This window comes from Centroberyx gerrardi, chromosome 19, assembly GCF_048128805.1.
Source record: "Centroberyx gerrardi isolate f3 chromosome 19, fCenGer3.hap1.cur.20231027, whole genome shotgun sequence".
Classification (NCBI taxonomy): Eukaryota; Metazoa; Chordata; class Actinopteri; order Beryciformes; family Berycidae; genus Centroberyx; species Centroberyx gerrardi.
In genome coordinates this window covers 28,213,815-28,238,033 of record NC_136015.1, presented here as the reverse complement: position 1 = coordinate 28,238,033, position 24,219 = coordinate 28,213,815, and the positions used below count along the sequence as shown (strand labels likewise).

The following is a 24,219-nucleotide window of genomic DNA, read 5'->3' as shown; positions in this document are numbered from 1 at the left end:
ATTGAATAAATGAATTATGGTCTACTGTCTGATTTTGAACTATTAGATCATTTAAAACTACAAATAGGACCAAATCTATATATTACAGCTGAAATGTATTGCGTGTGTGTTGGGTCTGCCACTATTGCAGCATCGCCACTCCATGGTCTGTGATCTCTCACTTCAAGTCAAAGAGAGAGAAGAGTGGAAGGGAGGTGTGTTGTCTTCAGCTGCTCCTGGTCAGACCAAAAATGTTCCTCAGGCTGTAACAGCAGATGATCTCCTTAAAGGTCTTCCTCATCTCCTGGCTGCGGAAAGCGTAGATCAGAGGGTCGACCACGGAGTTACACATGATGAGGATGAGATACATGTTGAAGTGCGACATGAAGCAGATGCAGTAGAGGTTCCTGGGACATGAGATCATCAGGATAAGATGCAGGAAGAAGGGCGCCCAGCACACGATGAAGATTCCCAGGAGTATGGTGAGGGTGACGGCGCCCTTCATGCTGGCCCTCTGGTGGACGGTGTTGTAGCCCGGCAGGGCGGCGATACGCTTGACATGGGAGCGAGCGAGCATGAACATGTGGCTGTAGAGCGAGGCCATGAGGAGGAGCATGGCGAAGAACATGGACACCAGGCAGACGATGACAGGAGTGGCGTCGGAGTAGACGATGAAGACGATGCCACAGCTGATGCAGAAGGTCCAGATCCCGGCGATGATGACACCCGCCCGCCGCAGCGTCATGATGTTGTGGTACCGCAGAGCGTAGAAGATCGTCACGTACCTGGACACAACAAACACCAGACAGAAAGTGTTTCATCAGCAGTGAGCAAGTTAATGAAAGAAATAATTAAATCCTTCATTCCTTCACTTTTAGGCTCTCAGTCGGTAGTGAATCGATTCAGCACCAGTTGACCCCCCCAGGATTAGGGTTTAGGGTTAGGGTTGGGTGTGTCTACCTGTCCACAGCGATGGCCAGCAGGCTGCACATGGACGCCACCACAGAGATGCAGATCATAGAGTCAAAGACGTTGTCCACCTGTCGGACGAAGCGGTCGTCCACCACCAGCCGGCGGTTGTTCAGCAGGTAAATGATGACGGTCTCCCAGGCGTTGGACACACTCACCAGCATGTCGGCTACTGCCAGGCTGAAAGGCACATGGGCAGAGGAGAAGAAGAATTTAACAGGAATCATCTGGAGAAGATCCACCATGATGCTTTAGTCCCATTAGATTTGTCCTTAATCTGGATGGGATTACATCATGCCAGGCTCCGCCTGGCTGCAAGCGGACCACAGACCAGCAGGTCAGTTTCCAGCTGGGATGGAGTGACATCATACTGTAGGAAACAGTATGGTGGTGATGATGATGATGATGATGATGATGATGATGTGATGATAATTATGATGTAATGATTATGATGATGATAGTGATGATGATGATGATGTTTGTGATTATGATGCTGGTAATGATGATGACAGTAATAATGGTTATGATGATTTAATGATTCAATGATGATGGTGATGATGGTGATGATGATGATGATGTGTACCTGCAGATGAAGAGGTACATGGGCGAGTGCAGGTTCTTGTTCTTGACGATGGCGCTGATGACCAGGATGTTCTCCAGCAGAGAAATGATTCCCAGGATCAGGAACACCTAAGATGGACGACGTCACTTTATTTCCCGTTTTATTAATGAAATTAATACATTTTAATTTAAGATACAGAATAATAATTTAAGATACAGAATAAAAAAAGCCATCAAGACTGAATATGTTTGATTTATTTCAGATTTGTGAATAGTTTACTGGCACTTTCCTCTTTGTATTCTGAATTTCTAAATGTGTTTAAAGTAAAAAAAAATGTATTTCACTTTATATGAATTTACTACTTTATATGATTATACTTTTCACTTTGATAGACTTTGACTTTCATCCCAGGTGTACGGCACCATAAGAACTAGCAATGGTCAAAAGAAAATGAAAATTCATCAATTAGATTAGATTAATAAAGTGAAAAAAAGGGCTTAACATGGCTCAATGAGCTAATATTGAAATGAAAAACTCAAAAATGTTATGTAAATGAAAAAACTAACTAAACATTTTTTTAAAATCATCCAGGTCTGAATTTGGGGCCGAAAAGACCTAAAATCAAAATGGAAAAATCATCTTCATTTTGGGCATCGTGGGATATGACAACATACTGTGGTGAAAATTTCAATTTAAAGGTAAATCAATAACGTGATCTAAAAACTATGACAAGATCCCCCATTTATCCTTCCTTTCCATGAATGGAAATATGGAAATGATTGAGTTTAAAGCCTCAATGTGTAGGATTTGAAAATTGTTGACTTTGGCGACTCCTACTGGTAGAACCAAAAAAGACGCTGTCGCAAATGTGTTTCTGCCCCCCCCCCCCCCCCCTTACAGCTGAACATGTAAACAAAGTACTGTTGCAGATCACTGTAGCACAAACATTAGTTCCTATATAATTCCTAATGACAGCATTATACTATGAAGTAGTTTGTTATTGTGAGACTCCGGATGTTCTGATGCTATGAGCTTCAGATGATGGAAAACCAACTAAACACAAATCAAGTAACATAATTGGAGGATGAAGTTGTATTAAATGTGGCAATTATGGCCGATCAGCTGGCAGAAGGCAGAACACATGAACCAACACAACAAGGAACCAGACAAACACAGACTTTAAACGACCCGATTACAACCAACACACACTGGACAGGAGGGACGCCACGCTCTTTATTGTCCATTTCTACTTTGATCTGTCCAATAAAGGCAAAAACCCCTAAAATAATCTTTCAAAATACATATTTTTATTTGAATGTTAGAGTTGAATCTAGCTGTACCTCAGTAGCAATGTTGAGTTGCTCACAGGCTTTGGGTTTGGATGGGGAGGATGGGGCCTCTGTAGCGTTGCCAAGGTAACCATAGTCCAACATGGTGCTGCTATTGGTGAAGAATCCCCAGTGGGTGGGGCTTAGGGTGAAGACCTCTGATGAGTTCATCTTTAAAATGGATTGACTCCTCCTGTTCACTCCAGAGTTTAATTCAAATGCATCTCAGGGTTTTTCAGCTGCCTGAAAACAAAACAAGCACACCTACAGTTAGTCAGATCAGAGAGAGAGAGAGAAGAAGAGAGAGAGAGAGAGAGAGAGAGAGAGAGAGAGAGAGAGAGAGAGAAAGAGAGAGAATGTGATTATTCTGCTCTGTTCAGTCTGATCTGAGCTGCTTCCTCCTGTAATACTGTGGAATCAGATTAACAATCACTTTAAACTTTAAAAACAAACCAGATTATGTAGTATAAAGTCTATAAGACATCAGTCTGGTTTTAACCTTCAGTAGGAAGTTGGTTAGAAGCTGTCAGTCAGATGTTTTGTTTTCCTGTTGGTGTCAAAACATCACAGCTCTGCTCCCAACAGTCTTTACCTTCAGCAGTGTGCTGGTTGAGTCTTATAGTGTGTGGCTGCAACTATCCACACACTATAGTTTGTTATAATGTGTCTGTTATAGTGTGTGACTGCCTCCATTCACACACTATAGTCTGTTATATGTGACTACCTCCATCCACACACTACAGTCTGTTATAATGTCTGTTATGTGGTTAGTAGCCCACCACTGAAGCAAAAACATTAACCAGATCAAGGTGGAGCTATAACATGCAACTTTACAACCTCTAAACCAGAAGACCTAGAATCATTCTGTCCTCAGATGGTGAACACAAACAGACAGTAAGTGAGGCATAACTCTTCAACACCTGATAACTTCACATACCGTTTTGGGACGGACCCAAAGTCTGTCAGACCAAACTGGTTATGCTGCAGTGCAGCACCATCAGGATGAATGGTCAGGCAGCACCTCAGCTCATCTCACCTGCAGGAGGCACCAAATGTTGTTGGAGATGTGAACTTTTCCAAAATGAAGAATCAGCTGAAATTCTCTCTGTAAATCTGAGCTGAACGCTATTTTTGTTATTACTGTTGCTGTTATCTGTCTCTTTCTGTCTGCTCTTTGAACAGATAGATCAGATCGAAATCCCAGCACTGCGCCTGTGCATGTCTGCTCACACACACACACACACACACACACACACACACACACACACGGCAAGTAGAGCACAGCAGAGTTGAGCTCCCACCCACACATGGCTGACTCACCTCTGGCTCTCTGGCTCTCTCTCTCTCTCTCTCTCTCTCTCTCTCTCACACACACTCACTCACACACACACACACACACACACACACATAGCTGGTAGTTGGCAGACAGAGAGATAGATGATGTCATATCAGCTGCCATGTACTCTCAATGTCACAGGTTCAAATCTGGATCACAGTCTGTTCCCTTTCATAGAATTTGTTTCGATGTCTCACTATGGGATACGCCCCCATGCGTATCTTCAGCATCTTCAGTATATTCAGTATGTTCAGTATGTTCAGTATCTTCAGTATATTCAGTATGTTCAGTATATTCAGTATGTTCAGTATGTTCAGTATATTCAGTATATTCAGTATCTGCAGTATCTTCAGTATGTTCAGTATCACTCACGTCACTCGTCATTCAATCACCTCTTCTTGCTTCAGAAGAATTATCTCTCGCCTGTTGCTTCCTCAAAACTAGCTTAACTGTTCGCAGATTGTAGCGGACAACTCCGTCATCGAATGCTGGTTTCCCTGGAACTACCTACACGTTTTGCCTACCTTCTCCATAGCTAAGGTGTTCAGAGAGATTAGCGGTAGCACTCTAGTCTGTCTCCAAGCCGTAGGGTTTTATTCCGCTGGTAGTAGCTAGCTCTTCACTGGCTTCTACTACTAAGCTAGCTAATGGTACGCTAAGTTGCGGCCACCGTGCCGTCTTTGCACCACCTGAGCTAGCTTGATCATTTAGCATTCCAGCTAAATGGCGACAGCTGTAAAGCTACCCCACACCATGCGGGAGGAAAATTCCGGTGCTCATCTCTGCAAGTGTGGGAATAAAATCTTGAGCAAAGACACACACCTGGGGCCTCATTTATAAAACATTGCGTGTGCACAAAATCGGCCTGAAAAGTGCGTGCGCCACTTTTGCGCCCCTAACCCTAACCCTGTAAATACATATACAGAGTTTAGTATGGTGTCTAGGCTCTGATCCTGTCAATAGGGACAATAGGGAACTTCCCCCCCGGGGGAGACCTAGAATCAGAGCCTACAGGTGGATGCTGGGTGGAGGTGGGATGATGAAATGATGTCTGATTAGCAGCAGCAATACTGAGCAGCAGTTCAAGTTTAAGTTCAAGTTTATTTATTTATATAGCCCTTTATCACAAGCATGTCTCAGAGGGCTTTACAGAGAGTGTGTCTAGCTAGGTCTAACTAAACACAATCAGTGGTAAACAAAATTTTGTAGGACAGCATGATGAAAAACACAAGGTAGGTAGGAGCAGATTTAGCGAGACAAACAATCTACCTATTCTATATAGCCTAACCTACCCGGCACCCCAGCCTTAGACCCTAAATGCACACAAGGAAAAACTCCCAGGAAAAAATTTGGAAGAAACCTTGGGCGGGCTGAGGCAGATAGGGATCCCCCCCCGGGACGGCTTAGCGTGCAATAGGTGCCGGGCAAAACATTGACAGAGTCATGGGCAACAATGATGACAAGAGAAAACAGAGAGAGACAAAAGAAGGGGAGGAGCATGCGGCGGTGGGGGGGGGGGCTGAGGCCAGCAGTAAAGGAGCGAGGGCAGCAGCGTCCAGGAGGGAGCAGCGGAAAGGAAGAGCAAGGCAGCACTGACGACGAAGAGCCAGGGCAGCACCCGTCACTGCCAGGTAGAACACTGACCTGGAGTCAGAGAGGAGGAGAGAGAGGAAGCCGCGTACACACACACAACACACCCAGACACACACACACGTAAAGAAGAAGGGGGGAAACAGCTGCAAACAGAACACACAGGGTCAGAGACACACGGGGGGCAGCAGCATCAGGGATGTGGAAGGGACCGAGGCCGGCGCTGACGACCACTGGACTGCACCGGAGTCTGAAGGGGGGAGAGAGTAAGGGGAGAAGCAGCAGCAGCAGAACACAAGGCAGACACGTTGGGTGGGAGCAGGACCGAGGCCGGCGCCAACGACCGGCGGGAGCAACACCTGTCCACTGGCAGGTGGAGCACTGGACCGGAGTCTGAGGAAGGGGAGAGAAGACAGCTGCACACAGAACACACGGAGTCAGAGCACATCGGGTGGGAGCGGCAGCAGGGATGGGACTATGGCATGCACTGGCGACCACTGCACTGCACTGGAGTCTGAGAAAGGGGGAGGAGACAGGTACACACAAAGACAACGAACACACGGAGAGAGATCCAGGTGGGAGCAGCGTTAGGGATGGGACTAAGGCCAGCACTGAAGACCATCAGGGTCAGAGGAATCTGAGAAAGGGAGGAGAAAACCAGCCGCGCACACACACACACACAGAGCTGTGCAGAAGCAGCACAAGACCCGGACGTATTTGGGCACAGACACGCTCATACAGACAGCAGATAGGAAGTGATTAGACACAGTGTAGCCAGAGGGCATCCCTATGCTTATGTTCCCAACGGCAAATTTCTATATAAATACTGTCTAGGCTAGGGTAAGAGAGAAGACTGTGACGAGCCCAGGCCAGCGGTGCTAAGGTAGGTCGTAAGATTGTGAGAAAAGATAGGTTTTGAGTCTAGATTTGAAGATTTCGACAGAATTAGCTTCCCTGACTGTAAGAGGTAGCTGGTTCCAGAGATAGGGAGCTCGGTAGGAGAAAGCTCTACTGCCTGCTGATTTTTTCTTGATTCTAGGGACAATAAGGTAGCCAGCGTCCTGCGAACGGAGGGCACGAGATGGAATATAAGGGATGATGAGGTCGGATAGATATGATGGTGCAAGCCCATGTAACGATTTATAAGCTAACAGAAGCACCTTAAAGTCAGATCTGGCTTGAATTGGGAGCCAGTGAAGGGAGGTTAGGATAGGAGTGATGTGGTCAAATTTTCTAGTTCTGGTTAGTATTCTGGCAGCAGCATTTTGCACAAGTTGTAGTTTTTTAATACCACAGTTAGGTAGGCCAGAGAGTAAGACATTACAATAATCGAGTCTTGATGAAACAAAAGCGTGAATTAAGGTTTCAGCATCCGCCGTGTTTAGTAGGGAGCGAATTTTCGAGATATTACGAAGATGGAAAAATGCTATCTTAGTGATTTCCTTAATGTGAGCATCGAATGAGAGAGCTGAGTCGAACGTAACGCCAAGGTTTTTAACTGTGGGACTCTGGGTAATTAAGCAATCCCCAAAATTTAGAGTAAGGTCTGAAACAAGAGGTAGTTGGGTTTTTGGGCCAACAACTAGCATCTCAGTTTTGTTGGCGTTTAGTCGCAAGAAGTTTAGTGACATCCAATTGGTGACAGCGATTAGGCATAATTCTAGGTTTGAAAGTTGTAAGCGGTCGTCAGGTCTAATTGGTATGTAAATTTGAGTATCGTCCGCGTAACAGTGAAATTTAATACCATAACTGCGGAAGATTTCACCAAGAGGTAACATGTAAATGGAGAAAAGCAAAGGTCCGAGCACGGAGCCCTGCGGTACGCCAAAGTTAACTTTAGAGTAATCAGATATAGTATTTTTATGTGAGACACAATGTGTTCTGTCAGATAGGTAGGAATTTAGCCAGGAAAGCGCAGAGTCGCGGATGCCAACGTCGCTCGCTAGGCGGTTTAAGAGAATATTATGATCGACTGTATCAAATGCCGCACTCAAATCAAGTAAGATAAGAACAGAAGAAGAATCGGAATCTGAGGCGAGTAGTAGATCGTTTACCACTTTTGTGAGAGCAGTCTCAGTGCTATGTAGAGACCTAAAACCAGATTGAAAGGGTTCGAAGAGACTATTACACGAGAGGTAGTCAGTTAGTTGGGTAGAAACTATTCTTTCCAAGACTTTAGAGAGGAAGGGGAGATTAGAGATTGGTCTAAAGTTATTAAGATCATCCGGATCAAGGTTGGATTTTTTGAGCAGAGGTTTAATTATGGCTGATTTGAAGGACGAGGGCACAATGCCAGAGGAGAGAGAGGTGTTAATGATATTGAGTAGGGAGGGGCCTAATATTGGGAGAAGTTCCTTAACCAATTTAGCAGGAAGAGGGTCAGATAAGCTGATTGTGGATTTAGAGGAAAGTACTAATTTAGAGAAGGTGTCTAAGGAGACAGTCTCAAATTGCGAGAGTACGGCGGTGGTCTCTAATGGAGCTAATGCACGATTAGGAGAGGGATCAACGCCCTCGGTGGGTAAAGAATTGCTAATTTCATCTCTAATAGAGTCAATTTTGTGATTGAAGAAATTAAGAAAGTCATTCGCGGTAAATTGAGAGCTCGCTACAGGGGAGGGTTTACGAGTAAGTTTTGCTACCGTGTCAAATAGAAACTTCGGGTTATTTTTATTAGTGTTAATAAGATCTGAGTAGTAGGAGGCCCTAGCGGCGGAGAGCGTACGCTTGTAAGTCAATAGGCTATCGCTCCAAGCTAGTCGAAAGACCTCGAGTTTGGATAACCGGCATTTGCGTTCTAGCTTTCTACACGCCTGTTTTTGTGCACGAGTTTCATCAGTGAACCAGGGCGACGGTTTCTTTAGACGGTGGATTTTTATGAGTAGGGGCGCAACAGAGTCAAGCGAGTCAGTTAGAATAGAGTTGAAGTTATCCGTGAACTCGTCGAGGGAACCAATTCGTTCAGGGAGAGAGGCAAGAGTTTTAGGTAGGAGATCAGCGAGTTTTGTAGTTGTCGAAGTATCAATACGGCGGATGCTGTAGGTATCAACTGGATTGGAATGCCGACAGGGCAGAGCAATTTGAAATTTAATGAGATAATGATCTGATAATGCCGGTGGATACGACAAAACTTCTAAGTCTGACACGTTAATACCACGAACGAGGACCAGATCAAGAGTGTTGCCGCTAGAGTGGGTCTGTTCGTGAACCAACTGAGTAAAGCCAAAAGTGTCAATTAGGGACGAAAAAGCTTTGCTAAGTGGATTAGTTTTACAATTTAGATGAATATTGAAATCACCGATAATTAGGATGTTATCCGTACGAATTACAAGGTCAGAGAGGAAATTGGAAAATTCTTCTAAAAAAGATGAATAGGGCCGAGGAGGGCGATAAAGGATGATTAGGTAGAAGGGCAGGATACCAGAGTGGTTGAGGCCCATGCTAACTGGAATGGACGGGCGCATAGTGAGCATCTCACAAGATGAGAGTTTGTTACTTAGATCTGGAGAAAGGTTCAGACTCGAATTTAAGATTAGGCCAACGCCCCCACCTTTCTTAGATGTCCGAGCGACATGCGAGTTGGTGAAGTTAGAGGGGGAAGCTTCAATTAATGGAAGAGCATCATTTGGCTTTAGCCAGGTTTCACATAATCCCATTATGTCAATACTATGTTCTTTAATTAAGTCATTGACCAGCAGGGCTTTGTTAGCGAGTGATCTGATATTGATGAATCTGAGACATATGCGCTTTGTGTTGCTAGTAGGTTCGGGACGCTCAGCAATGCGAATAGGTTTAATCTCAATTACATTACTATTTTTTGTTCCATGCGGCGGCCGAGGACGACGGTAGGAGAGACAAGGAAGGGATACGGTGCTGATTTGCGAGTACGCAATAGAGTTCGTTGTAGCGTTAATGCTGCAGCCAGAAGGGTTGATATGAATAAGGTTATGCTGAGAACGTTTGGCTCGGCGATGGCAAAAGGTGGCATGGCGAGGGCGGGACACAGTCAAGATTGGATACACTAAGCTACCTGAGCTATCAGACTCCAAACCCGCACTAGGTGAAATCCTAGCAGGCTGTCTAACAACCTGCGACCCAACATGCTTTAGGGGAGTGTGTCATGCCTGCCTCAAGCACCTGTCCATGTTCCTAGACAAAATGTGGGCACCCAACCCAGTAGGGTGTATGCCATCAGTCTTAAGCATGCCAGGTTTACCCCAGAAGGAGGGCCAGTTATCTAAAAACATAAAACCCTGTTGCTCACAGTACTTGGCCAGCCAGCGGTTAAGGGCAACTAATCTGCTGTAGATATCATCATTAAGCGTAACGGGGAGGGGACCAGAGACAATTAAGCGATGCTGACTCATCTTGCTGGCGAGGTCACATGTCCTAATTATGCTGTGTTTAGTGACCTCCGACTGCTTCATCCTAGTGTTGTTGGTGCCGACATGTACTACGATGTTATCATGAGTAGCCTGGTTAGCCTGGTTGTTGTGTGCCTTATCCACATGTCTATGCCTGTTTGTCAGCACCCTAAGAGTAGCCTCTATGTTGGGAACTCTGGCCCCTGGTAGACAGACTATTTCGGCTGGTGCTTCTAGCCTAATGTTACGGGTTATGGAGTCACCTATAACTAGGATGCGTGGTTTAGAGCGGGGCCGAGGAGCCGGGGCGGCAGGCCGGCCACAGGGACTACCAAGCGGAGCAAAACGATTCTCAACCGGGGGCGGCGGTTGAAAATCGGGCCGTACAACAGACGGCTGGCTCATGCGGGCGCTCCGACGCCTCGGGACCGGGATAAACTCATCACCCGTTGCCGAAGGGGCTACGCTATCTGGGGAGTCCTGGCTAACGCTAACACTAGCAGGGCTGCTAGCCAGCCCGGACTGTAAACTATCTGGAGTGCCCGTCGTATCTAACGTGACTAATCTATCATCCTCAAGCTGACGGACACGACTCTCTAATAGAGTGAGCTTATCTAAAAGTAAGGAACAGACAGAACAGGAAGCCATACTTACCAACGTTGATGAGGGTAGCAGAGGAGATTAAATAAAGGCTTAGCTGAGGCTAGGAGCTTAGGCTATGCTAGCGGCTACCAGAAGCTATTACACTAGTCAAGCTAGGATACAAAGCTAGGCTAAGTAACGTTATATAAAAGGCTAGAGGGTGCTGGGCTGTGCTAACAGCTACCAGACACTATAGTATAGGGCTAGACTGAATAGCTTTAGGCAAAAGGCTATCTAGCACAGGGTGCTAGCTTGCTGCGGGTAACTAAGTAAGCAGGAATTACTAACTAGCAGGAAACAAGCCCACAAGACAGGGCTAATAGCGAAAACTGCTAACTAGCTGCGGCTAGGTAAACAAGCAAGGCTAACAGATGATACAAAATTGCTACAGATAAACCAACAGAAATCGAGAGGGGAGATGCAGTTCACAGGTTGAAAGGGAGGAATTAAGGTTAGGATGTTAGAGGGAAAAAACGAATAATAAGAAAAAAACGAATAAAACTCCGGGACGACGTCGGGAAGATGCTAGCAGCGTGCTAACAGCGTGGCAGCGGAACCGGAAGTCCAGGTGACCTCAGGTGTCCACCTACGAGCAGTAACTGCAGTAACCAAGCAGCAGCAGTCTGAGCAGCGTAGCAGCAGCATGGCAATGAGAAAGTGTGTTAGCAGGTGCAGGAAGCTTAAATAGACCACCTTATTGAGAGGAGGGTGGGGCTTAAATAGACCGCCTTATTGAGAGGGGGTGGGGCTTAAATAGACCGCCTTATTGAGAGGGGGTGGGGCTTAAATAGACTGTCTTATTGAGAGGGGGGTGGGGTTTAAATAGACTGCCTTATTGAGAGGGAGGCAGGGCTTAAATAGATCACCTTATTGAGAGGGCGCTTGATAAGAGTTGTATGAGTAGTCTGTGAATCATGTGACCGCAGCGCGACTCGAGTTGTCTGCCTGAACTAGCTTTGTAGGCTTCGCTTCATTAACAATAAAAGAAGAGACATTCTGATAAGTAATTCATTGTTCTCATCTGTGTTCATATATGAGAAAAGGCTGATGTACTCAAGATTCTCGTGTTGTGTATTTCATCTTTTTGCACAAGCAAGCTACAGGAGAGTGAGTAATTGGCTGTGTTTTATTGCATTCTGATTGTTTTGCATTTTGATTGGTAGAACAAACTGCTGATTGATATAGTATGTTGTGTTGTGTTGTGTTTTAATGCAATTTGATGGATAAAACAAACTGCCGTATGGTTTAGTGTTGAAGGTGAAGCCATAAAGTGGGTAAAGGTCAGTTGAAACAGAGAACAGAGGCAGTTCAGCCTCTGAAAACAGTCGAGATGGTGGAGAGCTTCCAATAGCTTAGAATTACCCTGGATAATAAACTCAGCTTCAATCAACATACCACCGACATCCATAAACGCTGTCAACAGAGGCTCTCCACCATCCGGACACTCAGGGCACTTTCAGTAAAATAGCAGTACAATAGCAGTAAAATCAGCCATGTTACTTACATTATTTATGTGTGAAGGAAATGGAGGCATAACCTTCCGGAAGCACTGATAGTTTGTCTGATACTCACAGTCCTATCACTGAAAAAGGCGGAAAATTCATTACATTTAGCAGTAGAAAGAAGCTCTGAGGCAATTGATGCTGGGGGATTTATCAGTCTATCAACAGTAGTAAAAAGTGTACGTGCATTGTTTGTATTTTCACTAATGATCTTGGCAAAGGATTGTCTGGCATTTCTCAATTCTATGTTGTAGTTTTGAAGCTCCTCTTTGTAGATATCATAGTGAACCTGGAGTTTTGTTTTGCGCCATTTACGTTCAGCCTTTCGGCATTCTCTTTTCCGTTGTTTTACAGACATAGCTTTTCTCCAGGGTGCTTTCTGCTGACCAGAGATTTTCACCTTAACTGGTGCAATGTCATCAATGGCATTCCTAATTTGACAATTACATTTTTCAACAAGGTCATTAGTACAATGCGCAGTGGGCATTGGTGACACAGATATGGCGTTCATAAAAGCTGCAGCAGTATTATCATTGATGTAGTGTTTTTTAAACAATTTTTAGCTGAGCTTGTAGTTCCAGATTTATAGACACAAGAATTAAAATTGGGAGGGGGGGGGGTGCAGATTCAATAAGAACAGCCATTCTGCCATTTTTGTCTAACCAGGTTTCAGTTAAAAACATAAAATCAAGTTTATAAGTATTAATTAGGTCATTGATCAAAAGCGACTTGTTAGCCAGAGACCTAACATTAAACAAGCCAAGCTTTATGTTTTTTTGGTCTAGTTTTAGATTATTGGTCACAGGCCCTGAGGCATGATGTCTGCAGCTGTCAAGTTGTTTCACACTTATCAGACTTGATAAGTTTGCAGCATGGAGAGGTTTGTCCTGCTTATTCCACTGCTAGTCAAAACAGGAATGGGGAAGGTTACAGGCACTGACATAAAAACTGTTGGTGCTGGTTGTGATCCAGCAACATGTGTACTGGGTCCCAGCTTGATATGGAGAATTTCATGAATACCAGCTACATTGCAGCAGGGACCCCAAGGCCATCAGTTGTTTGCTTCTCTGGTGTTGATATCAGCAACGCTGGTGTGACAGTGCACTTGGAGCCTGCAGGATGGATGAAGGTCGAGGGGGGCAGGGTGGGGGAGGAGTCTGGGAGTTGAAGAGGGGGGGCATAGGGTGAGGGTGATCTGGAGGAACAGAGAGCTCCAAGCTGAGGCTGGGACGGAGACTGGGGCTGTGGTGAAAGTGACTGGTCATCTATGGGATGCTGGTGAAGTTGGGACTGTAGTGTGTCAGAGTTTAGTGCATCCAGGAGGGGGGGTGGTGATGGGTGATGAAGGAAGTAGAGGAGATTGTCCGTTAGTAGTTTCACTCTAGACGATGGCGGCCATCTGCTCTGAAAAGGTGTCTACGCCACCAGAACAGGTTAAAGTTATCAATGAATTTCAGTCCTTTTAAATTGCAGGTTTTGGACAGCCATTAATCCAAGTAGGCTGCCAAACTTATTGATTCCTCTGTCAGCTGTTGGTAACAACCCACTTATAAAGGATTGAATCTCTAGTTTGCCAAGTCTTTTAAAGTCCAGCTTTAGCATTTTGGACTGCTCTCTGTGAATATCATTTGTCCCCACATGTACAATGATGTGATTCATTTCTGGGTGGTCAGACAGCACTTGGGGTAGTTTTTCACTGATGTCACAGACCATTGCACTTGGAAAACAACATGTTTTGATCATCTTAACGCTTATGTTTCTGACAGCGGCGTTTCCAACAATGAGAATGTCCGGCCCAGGTGTCTGCCCCACTGCGGGGCCAGGCTTCTTGTCCGTCCAAGCCTTTGACTTTAACCCTTTATCTGTCGCACCTTAGTCTGTCGTCATTCTTCCTTAGTGGTCGCCACTTCTGATTCACACAGATTCAATAGTGGTTCAAATCTATTTTCCAGCCGTAGTGGCAGGGATGACTGCAGTCTCTTATTTGCATTAGTCTGCTGTCTATTTGTGTGTTTATTTTTGGGCTTTGCGGCGAGTGTAGACCAGTGGGTAGCAGACTCAGTCTGTTCAGTTAGTTTCTTTGGTACTGGTTCAGGTTTACAGAGTTCTGGAAGGTTATGGAATCATTCAATGCTGGCACTTCATTAACACTCTGAGCCTGAGTTCCAGGCTGTTCTAACTCACCGACTGAAGACATTGGAAGTGTGTCATGAAATTCTCTGTCATTTTCCAATGCAAAAATTCTGCTTTCTAGTAGAGCAATCTCCTGTAGCAGTTTATGGCAGTCTGAGCATTTTAGAGATTCCAGAGTGTGAGGAGGCATCGTGTAATCATGAATGGTAAAAAAGTTTGAAAATAGGTGACCACGACCTCTGATCACTTTAATCCTGTGGAATTAGTCGTTAACAGCAACTTCCACTCATAGTTTTGTGCATTGCAGCCGGAAAAACAGGAAAATATTGTCGAAAAAATATAAGCAGGCAGAAGCAAAGCAGAGAGTGTCTGTAGGGTTGGAGAGGCAGAAGCAGATCTAGATTGTTAAATCAGAAGAGACTATTTTCAGTCAGATAAAAATGTTTTTTGGTCAGGATCAGTTCCAAGTCATTTCCCACAGCTTAACCTGGAGGTCAAGAAAAGTATTTGTTAAATAAATTATAAAGAGAGTGGGGGCTCACATGTCTGGCTGTCATGGCCATGTATGTCATGGCTTCCGTACGTAATCAAGATGGCAGCCACCTGATGTCTTGAGACTGCTGTCAAGTGAATTTTTAGTTTTAGTATTTTATCCGCCTATTGATTTCTCCGATCATAGTGGTTTTATCTGGCTTTTAGTCTGTTTTAACATTACACACACTACCGAACAAATCGCAGACGATCTATTGTGTTTTCACCTGGACTGAACCTACTGCCACACTAACCAACGCTACCAACCTGGAGGAGGCTACGGCTACCTAACTTGCTTACCGGAGGCTGAACCACCGCAGCAGGCCCAGTCTCTGGGCCTGTGCCGGTAGGTTCTGTTCCCAATAGGACCTCCAGTGTGCACTGCTTCTGTCAAGTCTATACACTGTTGTGGGCTCCCGTTGTGGAGCCCTTGTGTCTAAGTTTTCGTCCTGAGTCTATGCCACACAACAACTACCATATAGCTAGCACCTAGAACCTAAGCTCCTACAACGCCCCCGTCAGAGACATAGCGCAGTTCTTGCTGCTGATACTAAGAACTTAATTCACATTAACCCTACCCCCCCGCCTGTCTCCACGCCAACTATTGTCAACCTTGGCTTACTGAATGTGAGATCTCTGTCTAATAAGTCGTTTGTTTGCCGTGATTTTATTGTTTATAATAACCTTGACCTCTTTGTGATTACTGAATCATGGCTGTGCCAAAATGATGCTGGCCCATTAAATGAAGCCACTCCTCCCAACTACTCCAGCTTCCACCAGCCAACTAACTAACTAACTGGACATGGTGGGGGACTAGCGATTATTCATAGAAATATTCTAAAATGCTCTCTTATTAATTAGGGGTCCGAGCACGAAGTGCTGGAACCCTATTGTTTTTAGTTGGATTATTATTATTCCACTTCTTCTGCCCTAAAAGTATCTGGATCTCAGAAACCATAAGAGCTACTGCAACCAGACTTGGCAGATAGGTCCAATATCTCAGCCGCTACTCAGGCAACAAAATCCACACAAATTGGCTGCATGGTGGCGCTATTACAAGCAAATTTACGTTTTGGCCTGTAAGTTCTGAACTGTAAGTGCAAGAATCAAAATCCACTTTCCCTGGATTCCTTGGGTCATTCTGCATCTATCCATATAGGCCACGCCCGTTTCCATCTAACTAGATTTTCCACCATTTTGAATTTTGTCCAAGACTTTTTTTTCGCTACTCCTCCTACAAATTTTGTCCAATCTTCACCAAATGCACACAGCATATCAGGACTGTCCTGCATAAAAGTTGTAAAAAGATTTTTGATATTCCATACTGTTTTGCTACAATTGGCTTTCAAAATTTGTAGCCGAGGCCTAATATACAAAAATTGTCATAAGTCAGGAAGTTGTTGGTCTACCTTAAACAAATTTGGTACATATGTGCACGGGTCAACTCAACAAAATTTGGTGGTATTGTACCTATAGTACAATGAGTTTCTTTGGTGCTGGTTTAACTTTAGTTAAATTTAATTGTAAAGTTTTTCCACTGCCTCCTTTGTTCAAGCAGATTCCATAACAGTGACAAAAGATAATCTTGGACATTAAGACTATCAAAGTTCTCTAAAATGCATATAAGATATAATACTATAAAGATAGGCAACTTGCCAAGTCTTGAGACACTTGGTCACATGAGGCACTATCCTCTGCAAGCTAAGGTTTCTCATCTTTGTACAATTTAGCACATTGTGCATGGACCCCGTTCATTGCCGCATGCGGCTATATTTTTGGTTGTTTCACTTCTTTTGAATATCTTAGGTTTTTCATTCTAGGCATATCTCAAATTCTGTGTATAGCGGTATATAGACCTCCCAAGGTAAATCCTGGGTTTCTCTCTCAGTTCTCTGAACTACTGTCACTTGTTATGCTTAAATTTGACAAAGTCCTTATATTGGGTGATTTTAATATTCATGTGTGTTGCCAGAGCAACCTCCTTGCTACATAATTTCTTAACATTACTGAGTCTTTTAATTTTGTACAAACTGTTAAGGGTCCCATTCACTCTAAGGGTCATACCCTCGATCTAGTTTTAACCCATGGGATAATCACAACTGACCCATTGACAGAAGATACTTACTTTACCAACCACAAATGTGTTATAGGGTTGCATTTTAGGTCAGATTCTTTTCAGTTTATATACAGTGGGGTCCAAAAGTCTGAGTCCACTCCCAAGAACTCTTTTGTTTCATCATTTATCAAAAATGAATACAAAGTTTTAGTCAAACTATATTTCTCATACAATATTACATAATTTTTCACTAATATAAGTCAGAAAAAGTTTGTTGCTATTTACTGAAAGTCAAAATTTCTCAATATTTGGTATGTCCACCATTTGCCTTAATCACAGTTTACACTCTGTCTAGCATCGATTCTACAAGTTTTTGCAAAATTTGAGAATCCATATTTTTCCAGCTCTCTTTTAGAGCATTCAAGAGAGTGTATTGTGATGTTAGTTTGTTTCGCTTTTCCCTTTTCAAATGTTCCCAAAGATGTTCAATGAGGTGAGGTCTGGTGACTGTGGAGGGAAAGCCATGCAGCACTTTCTTAAACAAGACTTTCTTCCAGTCTTCAACAGTGAAATTGTGGTATTGTTTGGCCCATGCTAAACATTTAGACTTATTTTGTCATGGAAGAAGTGTTTTGGAAACAGCTACTCTCCCATTAAGGCCACAGTTTGCCAATCGTCTTTTGACTGTACTTTTACTAAATGGAGTAGGGCGTTCTTTGTTCAGTTGGCTTTGTATCCTGGATACAGATGCTGTTCTGTCTCGTAAAGATGTTAGCTTGATATACTGGTCTTCAGATGGGTTGGTCATTTTAGGTCTGCCTGGTCTTGCTTTGGATGAAAATGACTTGGTTTGTGAAAATCTCTCCAGCATGCGTTGTACTGCCCCCTTAGAAACTTTCAATTTAACTGCAACTTGGCCCTGGGATAGTTTTTCAGCACTCAGGAGAACAATTTGGCCCTGAAATGCCTCACTAAGCTCTTTTGACATTGTTGAAAATATTTTTTCTTTTTCAAAATTAAAGCACTAACAGCAGCAAGAATAACACATAGAGGACCACATTAATTTAGTCAATATCTGGTATTATTTGTTAAAAGACCAAAACAATTCACACTGTGTGAATTAAATTAATTACACTATGAATTAAATATATGGTGTGACAATAAATAATATTAAAGATATTCAGATATATTTCAATTTCAAAGGAGGTATTTCTCAAAGATCTAAAATGTTTGATTTGTATCAATTCTAAATATTCTAAATAGTATTCTAAATAATGTATTCTTGAATAAGAAGTATCAACTGTGTAAAAACTTCTGGAAGTATGATGTATCCTTCCACTGTTACGCAGACGATACTCAATTATATCTGCCGGTGAAACCAAACGGCCCTGCTGCCCTCGTCTCTGTCGAACACTGTCTGGCTGATATTAAGTGCTGGATGGCTCAGAACCTTTTGCAGCTCAACGAGAGCAAGTCTGAGGTTGTCTTGTTTGGGCCTCCGCTCTCTATCAGCAAAATTCAGAATGACCTAGGTTGTCATTCCTCCAATGTAAGGCCTTATACCCATAATGTTGGTGTTCTCTTTGACTCTGATTTATGTTTTGAGGCTCAGGTTAAAAAAGTTGTTCAGTCTTGTTTTTTTTAATTGAGGAACATAAGAAAAATCAAGTTGTTTTTATCCACCACAGCCCTGGAAAGAGTAATCCATGCTTTTATCTCTTCTAGACTGGACTGTAACTCTCTTTACTCCGGCATCAGTCATAAAGCTCTCTCCCGTTTACAGTTGGTCCAGAATGCAGCAGCTAGGCTGTTAACAGGTACCAAGAGGAGAGACCACATCAGCCTGTTTTAGCCTCCTATTGGCTTCCTATAGAATTCAGGATTGATTTTAAGATTTTACTCATCATCTACAAAGCAGTCAATGGTCTGGTCCCAGCCTATATTTCTGAGCTTTTAACCGCCTACACTCAGGTGTGCACACTCAGGTCAGCTGATAAGCCTCTTCTCTCGGTACCGACCTCCCAACTTGTCTCAAAGGGAGACCGGGTCTTCGCTGTGAGGGCCCAAACTGTGGAATGACTTACCTCTATTCATAAGATCAGCCAAAACGCTCTCAACTTTTAAGTCCAAACATTCCTCAATAAACATGCTTTTACTTGAGCTTATATGCTTTTATTTACTGATGTTTTATTACCACGGTTTTCTTCTTTTATTTGTTTCTTTTACTTGTAAACTGTTTTTAGAAAAGTGCTATATAAATAAAGTTATTATTATGTCATTATGTCACATTCAAACACTGGCAGCCGTCTTGCCGTCCAAAGGAATCATAATCTATGTTACTATTTCTTATTCTGAAACTACTCGCCTATGTCATGGAAGCAGCGGCCGCTACATTTAGTCAGTAATTACCAGTCATTGTAATGCTATAACTAGTTCTTGCATCTATTTTACTTGGATATTACTTAGTTATTTCCAGTCATTACTGCATAATTCACCAAATCTTTCAAAACACAACAGAATCAGCTGATGAAGCCGAAATGCTCGGCTCATGTCGGCCAACCAGTCGCTGCCTCACTGTATCTCCACATCATGTGACTCCATCTTTCTCTCCTTCGCTGCTCCTCCCTTCATGGCTGAAGGTTTTCCATCATCCATGGCTTCCCACACTTAGTTGTGCATTCAATAAATGTGTGAATTGTGTCTGTAGCTCAACAAGAACTGCATGTTGTCATTTGAGATTATTTGACGTCAACTTGATTTCAAATAGTAGTTTCCCAAGCTAGCTGAGTTGTGCCCCGATTGATCAGTTTTATGGAAGAAATTGATGATTGATAATCCTAATCAATTACAAATACTAGTTATGAGTATGACTCATAATAATAATTAATATTCTAACCACGATAGCACAACTTTGCCCGCCTAAGGCAAGATATACTACACTACCAATGGACATATTCATAATCTATAAAATATAAAAATATATTACTATAAGAACTACCAGAGACATATTCATAATCTATGACATAATACTATAAGACCTACCAGAGACATATTCATAATCTATAAGATATAATATTATAAGAACTACCAGTGACATATTCATAATCTATAAGATATAATACTATAAGAACTACCAGTGACATATTCATAATCTATAAGATATAATACTATAAGAACTACCAGAGACATATTAATAATCTATAAAATATAATACTATAAGAACTACCAGTGACATATTCCTAATCTATAAGATATAATACTATAAGAACTACCAGAGACATATTCATAATCTATAACATATAATACTATAAGAACTACCAGTGACATATTCATAATCTATAAGATATAATACTATAAGAACTACCAGTGACATATTCATAATCTATAAGATATAATACTATAAGAACTACCAGAGACATATTCATAATCTATAACATATAATACTATAAGAACTACCAGACATATTCATAATCTATAAGGTATAATACTATAAGAACTACCAGAGACATATTCATAATGTATAAGATATTAATATATCATATAAAGGTATACGCTCTGAAACAAGAGAGAGGCGGCAGAATAAAGCTGTGAAGAGAAAATTCCTCTTACCTCAGTGATGATTCATCTGCTGAAGAACGAATAATGGAAATCTCTCTCTGTGTGTCACTGCCGTAGTGGAGAGAGGGAGAGAGAGAGAGAGAGAGTGAGAGAGAGAGAGAGAGAGAGAGAGAGGGAGAGAGAGAGACAGAGAGAGAGACAGAGAGACAGAGAGAGAGAGAGGGAGAGGGAGAGAGAGAGGCAGGCAGAGAGACAGAGACAGACAGAGCGAATAGAGAGAGAGACAGAGAGAGAGACTCTCTCTGTCTCTCACTGTCTGTCTGCCTATCTCTGTCTGTCTGCCTGTCTCTCTCTCTGTCTGCCTGTCTCTCTCTGTCTGTCTGCCTGTCTCACTCTCTGTCTGCCCCTCTCTCTCTCTGTGACTTTTAACTTCTATCTTGTAGTTCTGTAAATATTCGTGCTGCTGAGTTACTCACAGCACTTTGTTACAGTGAGTAAACAGCTGTGGGTTTTAGGGTTTGTTGTTTTCTGGTTGATGTGTAACTTTGGTCATGGAGTTAGGGTTAGAAGAGATCTAGTGTGGAGACTTGGGGACAGATCCAGAACCAGGCTGAGAGATCTAGTGAGGAGACTGGAGGACAGATCCAGAACCAGGCTGAGAGATCTAGTGAGAACACTGGAGGACAGATCCAGAACAGAACCAGGCTGACAGATCTAGTGTGGAGACTGGAGGACAGATCCAGAACCAGGCTGAGAGATCTAGTGAGAACACTGGAGGACAGATCCAGAACAGAACCAGACTGAGAAATCTAGTGAGAACACTGGAAGACAGATCCAGAACAGAACCAGGCTGAGAAATCTAGTGTGGAGACTGGAGGACAGATCCAGAACAGAACCAGGCTGAGAGATCTAGTGTGGAGACTTGGGGACAGATCCAGAACCAGGCTGAGAGATCTAGTGAGGAGACTGGAGGACAGATCCAGAACCAGGCTGAGAGATCTAGTGAGGAGACTGGAGGACAGATCCAGAACCAGGCTGAGAGATCTAGTGAGGAGACTGGAGGACAGATCCAGAACCAGGCTGAGAGATCTAGTGTGGAGACTGGAGGACAGATCCAGAACCAGGCTGAGGCCATTTAAAGTATACCTGGTGATGTGAGTGAAGGTGAACAGTGCTAGTGGTGAGGAGCAGGTTGAGAAAAAGATAAATCAAGTGCAAACCAAGAAGAATGGGAAGAAACAGAAAAGCTGAGGCTGAAGCAGTGTTGGCAGGAGGGATAGGGTTTGGGTTAGGGTGGAGGAGACAGGGTTAGGGTGGAGGAGACAGGGTTAGGGTGGAGGAGTAGACAGGGTTAGGGTGGAGGAGATAGGGTTAGGGTTAGGGTCAGGGTAGAGGAGACAGGGTTAGGGTTAGGGTGGAGGAGACAGGGTTAGGGTGGAGGAGATAGGGTTTGAGTTAGGGTGGAGGAGACACAGATATGGTGGAGGATGAAATGGTCCTCAGCACCATGTTTAAAAAGAAAACCTAAGAGTAACATCAGGACAGAAAATACGGCAAAAGGAAATCTGTGGAACAGAAAGCAGATTCCAGTCCAAGTCTGACTCTCAGTCTGAAGACTGAGTTTCTACCAGAAGACAAAACATGAAAGTGTAAAAATGGAAGATGGAGAGTTTTTGATTCTGTCAGGTTGGAGATGAGCAATAAAGGAAATTTACAGCTTAATATTGCTCAGACTGGAACTACATGCTGATGATGACGCAGACTTTTAAGTTAGTCTTAGTGTTATGTTTTGTACTTCTCATTGCCTTTCCCATGAATTTGAACTATGAAACTGAATAGGGTGAAAGACATTAGAGAGAACTTTTGTTTGAGCTTTTCATGCTATGAGCTCATGCTGCATCACGGCCGAAATACATGGGACACGGACGCGGCGCGACACGTCTGCCGCAGAATGCCAGCAGCAGAGCGTCCAGTATAATCAACTGAAGCTGCTACAGTCACGCAGGCATCGCACGGCTCATCTCTAGTTTTGCGTGTCTGGTCTATTTTTTCCCCTCTACGTGCGGCTACGCGGCCCTCAAACAGGTAAAAACTCCATAGAACTGAGTACAATCTGTTTAAAAATGATTAAAATAAATACCTCATTGTACCAGAGGAAATGTGACGCAGCAGAGCAACCTTGTGGGTGCTTTTACATTGCACATTAAAATAAATCAATCAAATCAATGTGTATCCATGATCCTGTAGTTAAAACAATCTAGTTAATTAATTCAGTACCAGTTAATATAGCCTACACTTCCAAACCCTGCATAACCAACTGCATTATCACTTGGCAAAACTCAACTTGATATCTCCTCAGAAAACCACGGCTGGCACGCAACCACACGCTACAAAGACGGAGTCTGTGTAGCAGGTAAAAAACCCCGCTTCGCCCCGCCTACGTGACGTGTCGCGTCCGTGTCCCATGTATTTCGGCCGTCACAGACAGATGATTGAAACACATGATATATGGAGAATATACTTGTATAAAAAAAAAGTTACCATCTCATTATCATCCATTGGATGCAAACAGGCTACAACCATATCCTCCACTCAGTTTCTGTATGGGTTAGGCTTATAGATGCTCATTAAAACATCAACCAGCAGCAGGAATAAAGGAGCGGCTGAACCTCTCTGCAGCACAACAAGCCTCTGGATGAAGGAGCTTCTGTACTGGGCAAGGAGGCAGTGCAGAGGATGGGAGGCATAGTCCAGTATCAGGACTTTTGCCCTCCTCCTCATCTGCACTACTTGCTTCAAGGTGTTCAGCTGCATTCCAACCACAGATCCAGCTTTCTTAACCAGCTTATTAGTGATGTTCCCTCCCCAACACACACAGGCATAAAAAGTAACACTAGCCATGACGCTTTGATAAAACATAGAAAGCAATTTGCTGCATACATTAAAAGACCTAAGATTCCTTACAAAGTACAGTCTACTCTGACTTTTTTTGTATGCTGCCTCTGTATTAACAGTCCAATCCAGCTTGTTGTCAATGTGCACGCCCAAAAACTTATAGGATTCACAACCTTCACCTCAGCATCCCGAATGGAAACAGGTGTCACTTTTTCCTTCTAAAGTCCAGAACAAGTTCTTTGGTTTTGTTAATATCAAGTTGCAAGTGGTTGCTAATGCACCAACGAACAAAGTCCTCAGTGAGTTCCCGGTATTCCCCCCCTGCTGATACATCAGCCGTATCATGAGAGTATTTCTGTAGAGTTTCTGGAGGAGGCAGCTCCCAGTGTTGTAACAGAAGTCAGAGGTATACAAGATAAAGAGGAACGGAGACAGAACCGGTGTTACTAATCACCACATCTGATTTACTGAAGCCTGACACACTGTGGCCTCCCTGTCAGATAGTCAGTGATCCATGCCACCATAGCACTTCCCAGTTGCATCTTAATGAGTTTCTCTTGTAAAACCAGGGGGTGAATTGTATTAAATGTGCTTGAAAAATCAAAAAAAATTATCCTCACAATACTGTTGGTATTTTCCAGGTGTGAATAGGCTGCATGCAGAAGAAATAAAATGGCATCCTCCACTCCAGTCTGCTCCCTATATGCAAATGGGAGGGGGTCCTGACAGTTTCCCAATACTACAATACTTCTTCAGTGATAAAATGTGTGGTTA

At 43.3% G+C, this 24,219-nt stretch overlaps 1 protein-coding gene across 1 annotated transcript; it reads right to left on the bottom strand.

Moving 5' to 3' along the window:
• Positions 1–72: 72 nt before the first annotated feature.
• LOC139931467 (melanocortin receptor 5) lies at positions 73–3,009 on the bottom strand. The gene is made up of 4 exons (XM_071924979.2): positions 2,851–3,009; positions 1,532–1,638; positions 940–1,128; positions 73–764 (listed from the first exon to the last, which is right to left on the bottom strand). Exons 1-4 carry the CDS (start codon positions 3,007–3,009, stop codon positions 206–208), a joined length of 1,014 nt encoding a protein of 337 aa, XP_071781080.1. The 3' UTR covers positions 73–205.
• Positions 3,010–24,219: the final 21,210 nt, after the last annotated feature.

Coding starts and splice junctions, on each gene's coding strand:
- LOC139931467 (XM_071924979.2), bottom strand. CDS start 3,009: ATGAACTCATCAGAGGTCTTCACCCTAAGCCCCACCCACTGGGGATTC. Junction 1,639..2,850: donor AACTCAACATTGCTACTGAG/GTACAGCTAGAT, acceptor CGTCCATCTTAG/GTGTTCCTGATCCTGGGAAT. Junction 1,129..1,531: donor ATGTACCTCTTCATCTGCAG/GTACACATCATC, acceptor TGTGCCTTTCAG/CCTGGCAGTAGCCGACATGC.